Source organism: Lepidochelys kempii, chromosome 8 (assembly GCF_965140285.1).
Source record: "Lepidochelys kempii isolate rLepKem1 chromosome 8, rLepKem1.hap1, whole genome shotgun sequence".
NCBI classification, from domain to species: domain Eukaryota; kingdom Metazoa; phylum Chordata; order Testudines; family Cheloniidae; genus Lepidochelys; species Lepidochelys kempii.
In genome coordinates, this window is record NC_136387.1 from 37357421 (window position 1) to 37373086 (window position 15666).

Here is a 15666-nt window from a genome sequence, read left to right on the forward strand (position 1 = left end):
CCACCTGTGTTTCAAGGGAAACAAGGACAATTATATGGGAAATACAGAACAAAGGGTAGTTTAAAGGGCCGGCCTCTCCTGCCCATCCAGGTAGTTTATCCACAGTAAAAATCCTCCATCTATCTCACAGGTCAGATCTTCAGCATGATTATTGCTTGAGAGAATGTGTCTGACCAGTCACTTCTTAGTGGCTCTTTACTGAACAGGAGACGTGGGGATGTTTGGCACCAGGTACAGGATGTCTCTTGAAATACCCTTGTTCCCAGTTGACACACCCAAGGCCCCCAACCCCCCAGCAGCCCTCCTTGTCACACCCTGATGGCTCCCTCTCTCAAGGGGTCTCCTGGGGAAGGCAGATCAGCATTGTATATTGCTAATGCTGTTGCAAGCATTGCAGAATATTTTGGGAAGGGTCAAAGGTATAAGTGAGTGTGGAATGGAAGATTCTTTTGCAGGCTGTGAAAGGCCATAGGGGGAAGGAGAAAGAGAGCAGAGAACGGGTTAACTCAACACTACAGTTAACAAGCTCAGTCCGACAATAAGAGCTGGCCCCAGTCCAAGGTCACATCCTCACTGTTACCCAACCCCCACACTAACACACCTGGAACCCCCAATTCCCTGGAGTGATTGGACCCTCCAATCACTAGCACCCAGGACCCCAAAACGTCCTGGGAACCCCCCTTACTGACATTTGGGGTCCCCCAATCTCTGGGGACTACCCTCACTGACATCTAGGACCCCCAGGGAACCCCCCGCACTGAAACATGCAAGCCCCCCAGCCCCCTGGGATCCCCTCACAGCCCCCTTGGGACCCCCCTCACTGATCCCCCAATGCTCCTGGGACCCTCCTCACTGACACCCCCGGGACCCCAGCCCCCTGGGAATCCTCCCAGTCCCCCGGGAACCCCGCAGCTTGACACCCTTGGGACACCCCTCACTGACACGCCAGGAACCCTCAGCCCCCGGGACCGCCGTTACTGACATCCCGGGACCCCCAGTTCCCCCCTCACTGACTCCTTCCCTCCCGCAGACTCCGGCTCCCCCAGCACCCGCGCCCCAATCTTCACAGAGCCCGGGATCCGAGGCCTGCTGCGGCAGCTCAGACCGCGGCCTCCCGTAGATGCCGCGCCGCCGCGGCTCGGGCCCGGCTCCCGGAAGCGCGCGGTCCCCGGCCGCCATCTTCCGCGCTGGAGCCGTCTGCGGCTTCCACCCGCCGCCTCGGCCGCGATCGGGATGTGGAGCCGGAGGAGCTCCCGGTACCGGCCCGATGCCAGTGGCCTGGAGGAGCTGCGGGGCCGCCGGCGGGAGCAGGAGTCAGGTCCGAGCCCGACAGAGCCGCCGGGCTCAGGCCTGGGGACCCCGGCTGGGCCCTGCAGGAGCCAGTCTGGGGGGGCGGTTCTGGAGGTCCGGGCAGCTGGTTCGGTTGGGGGCAGTTGGCTCTGGATCCTTGTGTCTGGGGGGTGGGGGTCTTGGGAGGGGGATCTGGGCTGAGAGGAGTTGCTGCCGTTCTGGGAAGGGGGTTCAGACCCCTGGGACCGGGCTTACTGCCAGGGACTGAGAAACAGACACTCTTTTCTATTTGAGCATAAGCTTCAAATGCATGCAGTGGAAAATACAGTAGGAAAATATATATATCTTGCATCTGATTAAGTGGGCTTTAGCCCACAAAAGCTTATGCTCAAATACATTTGTTAGTCTCTAAGGTGCCACAAGTACTCCTTGTTCTTTTTGCTGATACAGACTAACATGGCTACCACTCTGAAACCAGAGACTCTCTTGGGTCTAGTGCTCTGATCTGCAAGCTTGGGTCTGGAACAAGAGTCTTGGTCCCTGCAAAGGGGCCAAATCTGGGTGTGATCTGAGCCATGCTCCTAGGAATGGGGTTGGGCTGGGCCTTTGGAGAAGAGGTGTCCATGTAGGGTAAGATCTGGTCTATTTGTTTCAATAATTGGGTCTGGGGAGGGGTCTTGTCCTTTTATTCCTCTCCCTCACTCCCCCCACCCCTTAGGAATCACAGGTGGTTTGTTACTGGATTCTAGACCCTCTTGATATTGCAGCTGGTGGATTCATAACACTGATTCTTGTTGGCTTGTCCGGGGAATAGTGCAACAAAGCCTGCTTTCATGCTTGGTTTTGATTTGTCCATAGAATGGAAGCTGTCATGGTTCCACTACCTACATTATCACACTACTCCCTCTCTCCTGTCTCTGGTGGGGGCAGTAGCTCCTTCTCTTCGCAGTCCCAAAAGATTCAGTTTCTGGCCCTTCTCCTGCTTCGTTGTCTATCTTCTCTAGCTCAACTTTGGCACTGATGATACTCAGCTATATTTCCTCATAGACCTTCATTGAGTTCTCTCATGTCTTGACCAGGTAAACTGGTGGGCTTCATCTCAGCATCCGTCACCGGGATGTCTCAAAGTCAGAAAAGTTTCAGAGTAACAGCCCTGTTAGTCTGTATTCGCAAAAAGAAAAGGAGTACTTGTGGCACCTTAGAAACTAACAAATTTATTTGAGCATAAGCTTTCGTGAGCTACAGCTCACTTCATCAGATGCTAAATCGGATAATTTATGGGAAAAACATCTAGACACTGGCATAGGTGATGTTATAGTCGCAGAAAGAGACAAACAGCAGCTTCTCCTCAACCCAAAAAAGAGCAGTGTTTTGTGTGGGGTGAAAACTTGTCTTGAGCTGGAAAGCTGTGTTGTTGTCAGTAATCAGGTTGGTTTGTTTGCAGCTCTGAGGAAGGCCCGGAGGCAGCAGCAGTTGGTCAGTAAGAGACTTCTGCGAGAAGACAGCCTGGTGAATGGAGACGGGCAGGCTGGAGTGGACATAGCAGCAGAACCTCTATCTGAGCAGGAGGTGAAGGGTTTATACCATTTGTCTCTGGTTCTAGGTATTCACTGCAATGTCTTTCACTGGCCCTAGCCTCTGTTAATAATAATAATTAATAATAACAATACTAAGTTAATATAGCTGGTTGGATTCCATAGTGTTTTACAGACTGCTATATAAGCTCTAGCTGTAGCACCTAGGTGCCAGGGTTAGTATCAATACCCTTTGGAAGAGTGCCATGGCATCTTGAATGACCATAAGTGATCATGCCTTTAGGCATGTGATTTTTACCCTGCAGCTGTGCTTGACATCCACTCAGCTGTTTGTTTTCCGCCAGATTTTGCAGCTGCTGAGGGATGTCCAGAGGGGAACAGAGGAGAGGAAGACATTGTTGAGTCGCCTTCGACAGGGACTGCAGCAGAAAGAGACGCAGCAGAAATTTGTCAGGTTAGCCAGTCTGTGCTTCCATGCTATGTCCAGTCCCAGGCACGGCTAGTCTGTGCTCATAAAGGATCCAGCTAGCAGTGGGCCCCTCTGGTAGTGGCCATTGCAAGGACATGGCTGTGGATCCACTTAGACGGGGATGGGCCCACATATCCTCTGTAGCAGGGATCAGTGTAGCTATTTCTGTGATATGGGAAATTTTGTTTTGGTTGGGAGTGTGGCTCAAGTATCTGCATTAGAAAATGTCTCCATCCCTTTCTTTTCTGTGACCACTGCCTTTTCCCACTGAGAGAAGACCTTACATTATGTGGGCCAGCGCCCTAGATAGCCTGGCCCGAATGCCTTTGTGCTCTGCTGGGTTGTGGATGAGGCTGAGCTGGGAGAGTCCCACTGGAACAGAGGAGGTTATGGGGGAAAGCTGGACGTAGCCGCTCTAGACTGCCAAAAGGAGGCTGAGATCTTGCAGGACATGACTCTATCTGATTTTGATCAGGGAAATATATTGCAAAGGATTCTTACAAGGCTCTTCACTGTGCTCGAGATAGCTGTGTGCTGTACTCTCCTGTCTGCGTGGTTTGCTTGAGACTTTATCCTGTTCATGTTCTTATAGGGAGAGCTGTCCGGCATTGCAGTTCCCTTCTGGCTGGACAGGGACAGCTTTGTTAGGCTCTCTGCCATGCCACATAGTGGTGGCAAAGTGACTTTAGAAGGCAGCAAATTTGGCTGCTCAAAGACAGGAAAGGAGGGGGGGAAGGAATAAGAGAAAATATTGTAAAAGAAGTGGGACAAAGTCAATATCCAAACACTGTGCCAAATCCAGCCCTGTGTAACTGCAGTGAAGTCAGAGCTGTGAGAGCAGGAATTAACCTGGCCCTTTCAAGTCAAGTGGTCTGAGGAATGGCCAGGCCAGCCCATGAACTGGGCAGGTTTTTGGTGCCTGGTCTCTGAGAGACAACTTGCCCTCCTGACCCTGGGACATCAGGGTGGGAGGAGTGTGTGTGTGTGTGTTTTGGGAAAGGGGGGGCAGCAGAATGAAACAATGTCATGTTTTGCTTTTTCAGGTTGGAGGGCAGCATGCGGGTCCTGATCGGGCTCTTCACCAGCAGCTTGGCCAACATACAGATGGAGGCAGCTCGCTGTCTGCACGAACTCTCACACTCCAGTGACCCTACTGTGGCTGAGGCGTGTTTGCCAGCAACCTCCTATCTCCTGACCTATCTCTCAGGACACAGTGTAGAATTCACAGTAAGATGCGGGCCTGTATTTCTCCATTGTTCTTGCATCTGCTGGGCATTCATTAGTGGTTGGACTTCTGAGATTGAGTGGCCAAAATGTAGCCCATTGGCCAGATGCAGCCCACAAAGGTCTCCAATAGAGTCCTGCAGCTGCCCTCCTCTTCAGGACAGAGCTACATCTTGTGGAGACTACAGGTGCCCCTGTGCAGTGCTCCATCAGTGGTTTCCTGGCTGAAGGTAGAACAGTGGCCCTGTAGCCTCTGTGATGCATCTCTACAATGGATAAAAGAGAACTGCTTGACACAATGTATTTAGACTTTCAAAAGGCTTTTGACAAAGCCCTTCATAAGAGGCTACTAAAGAAGCTAAATAATCAGGGGTAAAAGGCAAAGTATTGTTGTGGATCAAAAATGGGCTAAAGACAGGAAATGAAGAGTAGGAATAAATGATTGGTTTTCATGATGGCAAAGGTTGACAGCCGAGTGCCTCATGGTTCCATGTTAGGTCTGATGTGGTTTAATATATTTATTAATGCACTGAAAAGGGGGGTGAACAGTGACGTTGCAAAATTTGCAGAAAGCTATTGAGGTTAGTCAAGTCCTGATAAGACTGTGTGGGACTTAACCAAGCTAGGTAATGGGCAACACAAGGCAGCTGACGAGCAGTGCAGATAAAGGCAAAGTAATGCACGGTGGAAGAGAAAATGTATACTACTCACACATCTCACAGGGGTTTAAATTAACTATCAGCTCAGGAAAGGGACAGACAGTGCAATGAAGACAGCTAGTGAATGTGTGGCTGCAGTGCAAAACCCAAGCAGGATGTTACAGTGTAGAAGGAGTGAGATAGAGAATAATCCAGAAAATAATCGAATGTCTTTATAGAAATGGATGGTACAGCCTTAGCTGGAGACTTTATGTAGAACTGGCTCCCCATTTCAAAAAGTGTGGTGCAGTAATAGGCGGGGCTCAGAGAAGGGCGATGAGAATGATTATGTGCTGGAAAAACTCTCCTGTGAAGAGAGATTGGAATAACTGGTATTGTTACTTTAGAGAGGAAACAAATAAGAGGGAACAAGATAAAAATCTATAAAAGGATGAATGGTCTAAAGAAGGGAGATCGGGGACTTCTGTTCTCCATGTCTCATAACACAAGAACAAGGGGACACTTAATGAAACTGAATTAAAGGTGGCAAATTCCAAACTGAGAAAGGAAATACTTCTACACTCAGTGTGTAATCAGACTGTGCAACTCACTGCCACAGGGTGTCATTGTGGCCAATACGATTCAAAGAGGGTTTGGACAGTCATATGGCTAACATGAATAGCCAAAGTTAGTGCAAACAAAGTCTTGGAAGGGATAAAAAAAACCCACTAACTCTTCAGGGTTTAAGTCAGTCTCTGACTATTGTGGGTTGAAGTGAGACCTTCATAGGGGACAGACCATCCCACATCTATCTCCCTATCTGCCCCTTCCTCTGAATCATCAAGTAGTCTGAAGCATCTGGCACTGGGTACTGTCTGTGATAGGAGGCTGGATTAAATGGACCTTGAGTCTGACCCATCTGGCAGTCCCTGTGTTCCTATATTGCAGAGGAGGTTAGCTACACCTTGCTCCAGCAAGTATGTCCTTTGGATTCTTGTTGTTGATAGTATGACCCTCAGATGCACTAAATTTGTGTGCCTGTGTCTAGCTAGCCAGGAGCCTCCTGCACAAGCAGGGAACGCTGTGCTAGGTAAAGTGACTGAGTTAGCAGTAGCTTCTCTGGCTCTGCTGGTCCTGGAAACCACATCTCTCTTGCCATTAGTGCAGCATTCATGCATCTCAAGGTGCTGTTTGTTGCTCTCTAGTGGCAATATCGCCGTAATGCCAGTAGGGGGCACTCTCATCTGGTTGGATTGGTGGGGCACTTGTGGCACATAGGGAGCGTAACTGTGGTCCCCCACGTCTGTGTTTTAGGAGCTGTGTTTGTACACGCTGGGGAACTTGGCAGTGGAGAGTGATGCCGTGAGGAAGCAACTTTTACCTCAAGGCATTATTCCAGCCCTGGCATCCTGTATCCAGGTGAGTGATCCAGCTAGCCTATCTCTGGCTCTTCCTACGAGCCTTGCCAAGCAGGAGGGGGTATTTCCCTGCGTTCTTGAACTAGTGGCTTAGTGTAGTCACTCAGAGCTTCTTTGAATGGCACAGCATCACTTCCTGTCACGGGGCAGGCCGTGTGCAGAGGGCACTCTGCAGAGAGCTGAGCCCAGTTGCGGGTGCAGCTGGGCATACGCCATGTGCACTGCCATATACAATTTTAATTTCCTGGGGTAACATTTTGATGGTGGCTGACATGGTTTTTATGCTCCTCCCTGGCTAGATCTCTCTGTCTCTTAACCACAAGTGATCACAGGCGTGTCTGCCTTGTGAGCTTTCTGGGGGTCCTGGAGACTCAGAGGAATGGCTTGGCCATCACATGTACATATTTCAAACTAGCATGGAGCTGCGGTGAGACCAAGTTCAGCCTCTCTGCTTTACATTGAGTCATTTTGTAGATACTGACAGGTTTCAGAGTAACAGCCCTGTTAGTCTGTATTCGCAAAAAGAAAAGGAGTACTTGTGGCACCTTAGAGACTAACCAATTTATCTGAGCATAAGCTTTCGTGAGCTACAGCTCACTTCATCGGATGCATACTGTGGAAAGTGTAGAAGATCTTTTTATACACACAAAGCATGAAAAAATACCCCCCCACACACCCCACTCGCCTGCTGGTAATAGCTTATCTAAAGTGATCACTCTCCTTACAATGTGTATGATAATCAAGTTGGGCCCAAAGAGTGATCACTTTAGATAAGCTATTACCAGCAGGCGAGTGGGGTGTGTGGGGGGTATTTTTTCATGCTTTGTGTGTATAAAAAGATCTTCTACACTTTCCACAGTATGCATCCGATGAAGTGAGCTGTAGCTCACGAAAGCTTATGCTCAGATAAATTGGTTAGTCTCTAAGGTGCCACAAGTACTCCTTTTCTTTTTGTAGATACTGGCCTTCCTCCTTTCACTGCTGACTCCTGCTGGGTTCTAAAAAAAACAATTAGGACTCCTCGTTTTTGTGGATACAGACTAACACGGCTACCCATCTGATAGTTGGGTTTGTTCTGTTGGCTCAGCCTTGTGCTCTTTGATTTCAGTCCCCTCATGTGGCAGTGCTGGAAGGCCTGGGCTACGTCCTGTCGCAGCTCCTGCAGGCCAGGGAAGCTCCCACCAAGATCATACCGTAAGCATCACTCCCTCCCCTTCCATCTGGACCGGGCACATGGCTGAGCACAGCATTTGCATCCTAGTGGCAGTTAGCATCCTCCTGGCACGTGTTATCTCTGTGATGTTAATATGCCGGAGCAGAACCCTGGCAAGGACACTGAGGTTTTGTACAGATCAGGACACTTTTCTTTGACCCCTCAGGTAATCAGCTTTCAGTAACCATAAGAGGCTGTGTGAAACCGAGGGGGCCAACAGAGAAATACTCTGGACACTTCTTCCTATTGATCTTAGTGCTACTGAAAGGAGCTGGCTCGAGAACCCTGGAGACTGAGGCCATCTACCCCCGTGTATTCTAGCATGGGCAGCATCAGTGCAAGCCGCCCCCACAACAACCTGTTGAGGTTCCTCTGCCTTGCCTGGGAAGGACTGTGTCTAGGGTTGAGGCGAGTTGAGGCTCCGAAGCCTCTCTGCAGAGCCTGCTAATGAGGTGGTTGATTAGTGCCAGCTGTGAGATTGTCAATGCTAGATGCTTGACCTCCCACTGGAACTGGACTGACACCCCCGACTCCTTTCATGTTATTAGAGTTCTGGCCTCGTTGACAAACAGGAACATCCTGGTACATATTTACCAACAGATCTCGCCTCATGGGATGGAACCTGCCCAGTTCTCTGAGCATTGCTTTGGTGGGCATGTATTTGGGGCCTGTCCTCCCTTGGTGGAGTGTCTCCTGTTTGGGGCTTTGGAAGCGCACTGAGGGTGTTAAACCCGAGCAGCTCTGGGGAGAGCGGTACAGTTACCCTCATCAGACAGCCCAGGTTTTTGCCCCGCGTGTGACAGTGTTGCTTGTACTCCTACTTAATCCCTCTTTAAAATCCATGTTTCTCTTAACTCTCCTTTCTGGCCCCAGCTTGGTTCTGGACTCGGTTCTCCCCCAGCACATGCTTCGATTGGTTAGCTCCAACCTGGAGCTGGGAATGGGAGTCGCCGTGGAGTTTTCTTGGTGTCTTCATTACATTGTGTGTAGGTAAATGCATTTGGTACTTACTGTATAGCTCCCCAAAGCTGCCTGGGGCTTTCCAGACACATGGAAGAAGAGCCCGACCCCCGGTGTTTGGGAACAGAAAGAGCTGCTCCTTAGTCAGTTGCTTTAGCTCAGAGACTATCTCACTCTGTGTAACCCTCTCTCAGTCCCTTGAGGAGACCTCAGAGGGAGAGCTGAGTGTCATGGAGGGTTGTCCCTTGTGTGTGCATGGCTCTATCCACTGTGGTTGGGACCCATCAGTTCTCAAACCTGTTACTAGCCTCAGTTTGTGAGATTGCTGAGGACAGGTTGGCAGTGATCCTGGGGGGGGGGTTTCACCCAGTGTGGGTTACCTGCCAGCATTCTTTGGGTATATCTCACTTAATCATTCATTGCCCTGGGGGCCTTGGGCACTGGTGCACTTTGGTCCTTCCTGTTCTCTGCCTGTGGTACATAATAGTCGAGTCTCATGGGGGCTAATTTTGGCTGCTGGGTTCAGTGTGTGGGTGCTGTGAGTGGCCTGTGGTATTCAGGGGTCAGACTAGATGGTCTGGTGCTCCCTGCTGGCCTTGTACTCTATGGCACACCCAGTCTCGTATTATTGACACTGAACTAGAGATTGTTCCTATCCCGGTGATTCTGCAGCTCTGTGACAGGTTTAGAGTAGCAGCCGTGTTAGTCTGTATCCGCAAAAAGAACAGGAGTAGTTGTGGAGACTAACAAATTTATTAGAGCATAAGCTTTTGTGCGCTACAGCCCACTTCATCGGATGCATAGAAATCATAGAAGCTCAGGGTTGGAAGGGACCTCAGGAGATCATCTAGTCCAACCCCCTGCTCAAAGCAGGACCAATCCCCAATTTTTGCCCCAGATCCTTAAATGGCCCTCTCAAGGATTGAACTCACAACCCTGGGTTTAGCAGGCCAATGCTCAAACCACTGAGGCTAATTAATTAAGATGAGCTATTATCAGCAGGAGAAAAAAACTTTTGTAGTGATAATCAAGATGGCCCATTTAGACAGTTGACAAGAAGGTGTGAGGATACTTAACATAGGGAAATAGATTCAATATGTGTCTCTATTCAAACCCCAGTTAATGGTATCTAGTTGGCATATTAATTCAAGCTCAGCAGTTTCTCATTGGAATCTGTTTTTGAAGCTTTTCTGTTGCAAAATTGCCACCCTTAAATCTTTTACTGAGTGACCAGAGAGGTTGAAGTGTTCTCCTACCGATTTTTGAATGTTATGATTTCTGATGTCAGATTTATGTCCATTTATTCTTTTACGTAGAGACTGTCCGGTTTGGCCAATGTACATGGCAGAGGGGCATTGCTGGCACATGATGGCATATATCACATTGGTAGATGTGCAGGTGAATGAGCCCCTGATGGCGTGGCTAATGTGATGAGGTCCTATGATGGTGTCACTTGAATAAATATGTGGACAGAGTTGGCATCGGGCCTTGTTGCAAGGATAGGTTCCTGGGTTAGTGTTTTTGTTGTGTGGTATGTGGTTGCTCTATGAAGCTGTCCTCTTCTTTGAGCTTCCTGTCCTCCCCCTGTCTGCCCTCATGGCCCAGGTGCATGTAATCTTGGAGCTGTTGCTTTTGTAATCTGTTGCCTGGGGTTGGTTTGAGATGAGGCTCTTGCCCTGTCCTCCTCCTGGTCTTCCTTGCTGCAATTGGCGATCTGGGGTTGCACTGTCACATGACAGCTTGCCACACTTGGAGAATTCCGTCTTGCAAAGGGAAGTGTGGTGTGAGGCGTGGATACCCAGAGACAGCTATAACCCTCTGTTTCCACATGCTTTTCCCTTTCTGAAATGTTCCCCTTTTAGGCTGAAATGTTCCAGAGTTAGCTGCTGCCCTCTGGGGGACCTGCTGTATAGAATCAGAGCAAAACCCCTTCTGTCAATTTCAACTTGAGAGAATGTGAAACAATGCTACCCCCAATCTTTTAGCTGAGGCTCCAGCCAAACCAGCTGGTGAATGGACATGAGCAGACTGAGTGGTGCTGGCTGGTTTTGGGTTCACTCCTTGAATTCATTGTTCCTGTAATGTTCCTTTCCCTTCATAGCCATGTGAACAACGTGCTGTTAATCTCCCAGGGGATAGTGTCAACCCTGGTGCTACTGTTGCTGGAACTGGCTTCCATGATGTCAAAAGCAGTTACTGAGGGCCTGGAGTTGGTAAGTAGAGGCTGTAGAGGGTCTTAGCTGGTCAGCAGTGCCACGCACTAGACCCCTGCTGTCTGAAGCACTAGTGTGAATGAGGGAGAATGCCCCATGCTGCTGTTCTTACCGTTGCAGCTTATCTGTCCTTTGCTGCGGTGTCTGAGCAACCTGCTTGCGGAGGATGAGACAGAGGGCTGCAAAGTGCAGATCCAGGATGAGCGCCTCTTGGTGGCTTTGTTTCTCTTCATGCAGTACTTTCTCCAGCAGCACCCGTTCCTAGTGCAGGAGTGTCTCTGGCTTCTCAACAACCTCACAGGTGATTTTCCTATGTACCCTGGCTGGGCATAGCACCTAATGGGAATTCTCCTAGAATTTGCTACAGGAATAGAGTGACTAACATAGCTGATGGCTGGGGTTTCTGGGACTTGCCTCAAATCAAAGTCAGGGAGACTCACATTTTTTGTAGATCACCTCTAAGAAGGGACAGAGCTCCAAAGAGACCTTGAAACAGAACCTATGGTGCTGCTACGGCTCATTGGGCTAGGACTAGACTCATGAAGGAAGGGCACACCAGAGTCTCAATTTGGGAGACATAAGATAACACACCCATAGGCAGAACAGAAAACACAGGCGTTATCTTACTACCCACTTCATCATCCCAGTGTTCCCCAGTTCTTGAGTTCCTCTCCTTGGCCGCTCACAAGTTCATCCATCTCTGACATGTTCTGGGTGGTGTGCTTGATGAGACGCAGCATGACGCTCCCTTCCAACCTAGAGTGGGGAATCCACTGTAGCTGCTAAAATTTCTTACTGTCTCTGATCTTCCATGCCCAGCTGTGCTGACACTGACACTTTCACAACATCCCCCATCCTAGGGCAATGAGCACACAGAGACATATCAGACACATAGATGAACATGATATAACATGGGTTTTGTAAAGGAAAATCAGGCATCACCACTCTATTAGAATTCTTTGAGGAAGTCAACAAGCATGTGAATAAGGGTGATCCAGGTGACATAGTCTACTTGGACTTTCAGAACGCCTTTGACAAGGTCCCACGCTATAGGCTCTTAGGCAAAGTAAGCAGTTATGGGATAAGAGGGAAGATCTGGATAAGTCAGTAACTGGTTAAAAGATAGGAGACAAAGGGTAGGAATAAATGGTCCGTTTTCACAGTGGAGAGAGATAAACTGCAGGCTCCACCAAGGATTTGTACTGGGACCAGTGCTGTTCAACATATTCATAAATGATCTAGAAATGGGGGTAAACAGTGAGGTGGCAAAGTTTGAAAACTATACAAAATTACTCAAGATAGCTAAGTCCAAAGCTGACCGCGAGGAGTTACAAAGGGATCTCACAAAATGAGGTGACTGGGGAAAAAAATGGCAGATGAAATTCAGTATTGATACATGCAAAGTAATGCACACTGGAAAAAATAATCCCAACTACACATACAAAATGAGGGGTCTAAATTAGCTGTCACCACTCAAGAAAGAGATCTTGGAGTCGTCATGGATAGTTCTCTGAAAACATCAGCTCAATGTGCAGTGGCAGTCAAAAATTCTAACAACAGGGAACCATTAGGAAAGGGATGGATAATAATACAGAAAATATCATGCCATTATATAAATCCATGGTACACACACCCCTTGAATATTGTGTTCAGTTCTGGTTGCCCCAGAATTGGAAACTATACAGAGAAGGGCAACAGAAATGATTAGGGGTATAGAACAGCTTCCACATGAGGAGCGACTGTTCAGCTTAGAAAAGAGATGAGTAAGGGGAGTATGATAGAAGTCTATACAGTCATGACTGGTGTGCAGAAAGTTAATAAGGCAGCGTTATTTACGCCTTCATAACACGCAAGAATTGGGAATCACCCAATGAATTGAATAGGCAGCAGGTTTAAAACAAACATAAGGAAGCAGTTCTTCACACAACACATAGTCAGTCTGTAGAACTCATTGCCGGGGATGTTGTGAAGGCCAAAAGTATAATGGGGTTCAAAAAGGAATTAGATTCATGAAGGACAGGTTCATCAATGGCTATTAGCCAGGATTATCAGGGATGCAACCCCGTGCTCTGGGTGTCCCTAAACCTCTGAGTGGCAGAAGCTGGGACTGGATGACAGGGGATGGACCACTCAATAAATGCCTGTTCTGTTCATTTGTTCTGGAACACCTGGCATTGGCCACTGTTGGAAGACAGGCTAGCTGGACCATTGGTCTGACGGCCATTCTTCTGTCGAGTCTCTCCCCTTATACAGCAGCAAATCCTCTGCTTCTCTACCTCAGTCAGTGCATGCTTCTGCGAACCTCGTCTGGAAGGCCCTTTCTCAGTAATCTGTTTTGGGTTTCCTTAATACCTTTGTCTCCTGATCTTCCCAGCTGATGAGTCCATCTTCTGCTCTGCTGTGCTCACACTGGACCTGATCCCAGCCCTCTTGCAGCTCTTGCCCTGTTCCCGGATGGTGACCCTGCTGGTAGGGAATCTCTGACTACATGGGATATTGTGTTCTTTAGAGCAGTCAGTTTTCTGGGCCTCTGGTGACAGGTAGGAGCCACTGGAAGAGATTATGCTCCTGTGGTTGGGCCCTAGGAGGTCCATGTGTATATCAGAGGTTTTATCAGCCCATGATGAAGGTAAGATAAGTACCAAATGCCTCACCTGGTTAATTTACCTCTGTCCTATTTGGTTCTTTTTAAAGACAGTCCCCTCCTGCATTCCTTATTAGATTCTGTATTCATGCCAGCTTATGGAGGCTCTGACTGCATCCTGCCCTGGGACGGTTTGGAGCCCATTGAAATGCTCTTCCCCATCCCAACTTGTATGTCATCCTGGGAGGAGTTGGCAGAATATGAGGGGAGCTGCCTGCCCAGGTTCTAGTCTCCTAATATGCCAGTGGATGATAAGCCATAGACCAACTGAAAGATGCTTCAAAATCCAACCAGCGAAAGAGGAGCACACCCTAATGCAGTGCAGATAAAAGGAGCAGCCGGGATCTAGCGCTGCCAGCGCTTGGAGGCAGCCCGTTCAAGAGAAGTACGCATGAAGGGGTTTTTAAGAAAGCACTTTCAAAGCTTCTTGAACGCCAACAGGAGCTGCTGCATACTCTACCTTTCCAGCAGGCTCAGTGAGGGAAAGGCCTGGACCAGCTTGTGCTTAAAGAGGGAAAACCTGAACTAGTAGCTAGCTATTGCCCCGCTCTAGTGTCTTCTGCAGGCAGGAGACTGCTTTAGCCATGGCTCCCCACCAAGCCTGCAGGGAGCTATCCTCAGGCTTTTGTGCAGCCCAGCCTGGCAGGCAGCTCCAGCACGGAGTGACTCTGGGCACACAGATGCCTGCCAGTGTACCAAGCCCTATGTTAAACACAAGTAGCAGACTCTGCATGGCCTCAACAGTGTTGTCACCCGCTCCAGAAAGCTCATCTCGCACTGCCCTGGGGCCATGCAGACAATGGCAGGTGAGTGGGGTTCTAGCATGCCAATCTCTGCCTTCGAAGGTTTGCTATACTGCGGGGCTGTCTCCTTCAAGGGGTGACAGCATTTCCTGCTTCTCCCCATGTCCTCCCAGGAGGTGGAGTTACCCAGACTGCACCATCTTGCAGCAGGGAGACATACAGGACTGTGATAGATGGTTGGGTCTAGTCAATATAAAACTTGTGACCAACTTCAGTTATGTCAGTTCCCCGGGTGTCAGCTACTGAGCCATGCAGCTTGGGATACTCATGCCAGCTCCCTCTCTAGGCTCTGACTGTGCTGTGTAACATCGCCGAGAAGGGCCCTGCCTACTGCCACCAGCTGCACCAGAAGGCTGTGCTGCCCTCGCTGCTCAGCACCCTTGCTCTTTCTGATGGCCAGGTGGTGGGCCAGAGTCTGGAGCTGCTACATCTCCTCCTCCTGCACCTGCCAGAGGTAGGGCTCAGCTCAGGCCTCCAGTTTCTCTGCATTGTGCAGCAGCCGGGGAACCACAGTGGTAAACTAACAGCTACCACCTAACCTGAGTGGGGGAATTAAGAGGCTATGCTGTGGAAAGGTGCTGGGGGAACCCTGCTCCCTCAAGGCCTCTCTGTAGCCAAAGAGCAAGGAGAGCACAGTCCATGGGAACCTAGCTCCTGGGGTGGGAGGTACATTAGAAATTAATCCTTCAGCCCCTTTCCCAAGAATCAGGCATGATGGGTTCTATGATAGAGACCATGGAGAACTAGATCCACTCATGCCCCGTGGGCTGCTCAGCTGCCTCCATTAGGCTGGGCCTAGCTCTAATCTGCTGTCTGTCGTGGAACAGGCTGCTGACGACTTTCTCAGCCAAGCAGGACTGCAGGCCTTAGAACAGCACCAGGACAACCCCCAACTCCAGGAGCGAGTGAGGGCACTCAGGGAGACATACTTCCAGCCAGCTGCAGCCTCTCCTATCTCCCGCGCCAGTGCCTCAGCTGCTGTACTGCCCTCCTCCTAGACCACGCTGCATCCACTCCTGCTTCCCTTCCCATTTGCACTAATTCTATCCTATGGACTTTGTACATTGAGAAGTTACTTTGGAATTTAATAAACTATTTTACACTCTGCCCTCTGCTGTCACAGCGTGAAGCCAAACCCTAATAGGGCAGTGCCAGCTGATTTTACTGCCCCCCAGCTGTCTGGAAAATCTATGGGGTGGTTCCCTAGAGAATAGAAGCCATAACTCAAGCCCACAGACTGCAAGAGGTTAGCTCACCCT

General features: G+C 49.4%; 1 protein-coding gene across 4 annotated transcripts; it reads left to right on the forward strand.

The window, feature by feature from the left end:
• The first annotated feature begins 1141 nt into the window (after positions 1 to 1141).
• TMCO6 (transmembrane and coiled-coil domains 6) lies at positions 1142 to 15514 on the forward strand. 4 transcript variants are annotated; one of them, XM_073356076.1, is made up of 12 exons: positions 1142 to 1318; positions 2735 to 2859; positions 3152 to 3279; positions 4338 to 4521; positions 6471 to 6575; positions 7683 to 7768; positions 8661 to 8777; positions 10849 to 10960; positions 11081 to 11261; positions 13335 to 13429; positions 14694 to 14861; positions 15235 to 15514. In XM_073356076.1, exons 1-12 carry the CDS (start codon positions 1234 to 1236, stop codon positions 15403 to 15405), a joined length of 1557 nt encoding a protein of 518 aa, XP_073212177.1. In that variant the 5' UTR covers positions 1142 to 1233; the 3' UTR covers positions 15406 to 15514. The 4 variants fall into 4 exon arrangements, 3 of the variants coding, with proteins under 3 accessions (XP_073212177.1, XP_073212178.1, XP_073212179.1); XM_073356077.1 differs by having other exon boundaries at positions 3170 to 3279; XR_012160285.1 differs by lacking the exon at positions 15235 to 15514 and having other exon boundaries at positions 13335 to 13989; positions 14694 to 14780.
• The last annotated feature ends 152 nt before the right edge of the window (positions 15515 to 15666 follow it).

What these genes read in the sequence shown, in the direction of transcription:
- TMCO6 (XM_073356076.1), top strand. Translation starts at nt 1,234, where the DNA reads ATGTGGAGCCGGAGGAGCTCCCGGTACCGGCCCGATGCCAGTGGCCTG. An exon ending in AACCTCTATCTGAGCAGGAG is followed by an intron (nt 2,860 to 3,151) that starts GTGAAGGGTTTA and finishes ACATCCACTCAG; the next exon opens with CTGTTTGTTTTCCGCCAGAT. An exon ending in ACGCAGCAGAAATTTGTCAG is followed by an intron (nt 3,280 to 4,337) that starts GTTAGCCAGTCT and finishes TTGCTTTTTCAG; the next exon opens with GTTGGAGGGCAGCATGCGGG.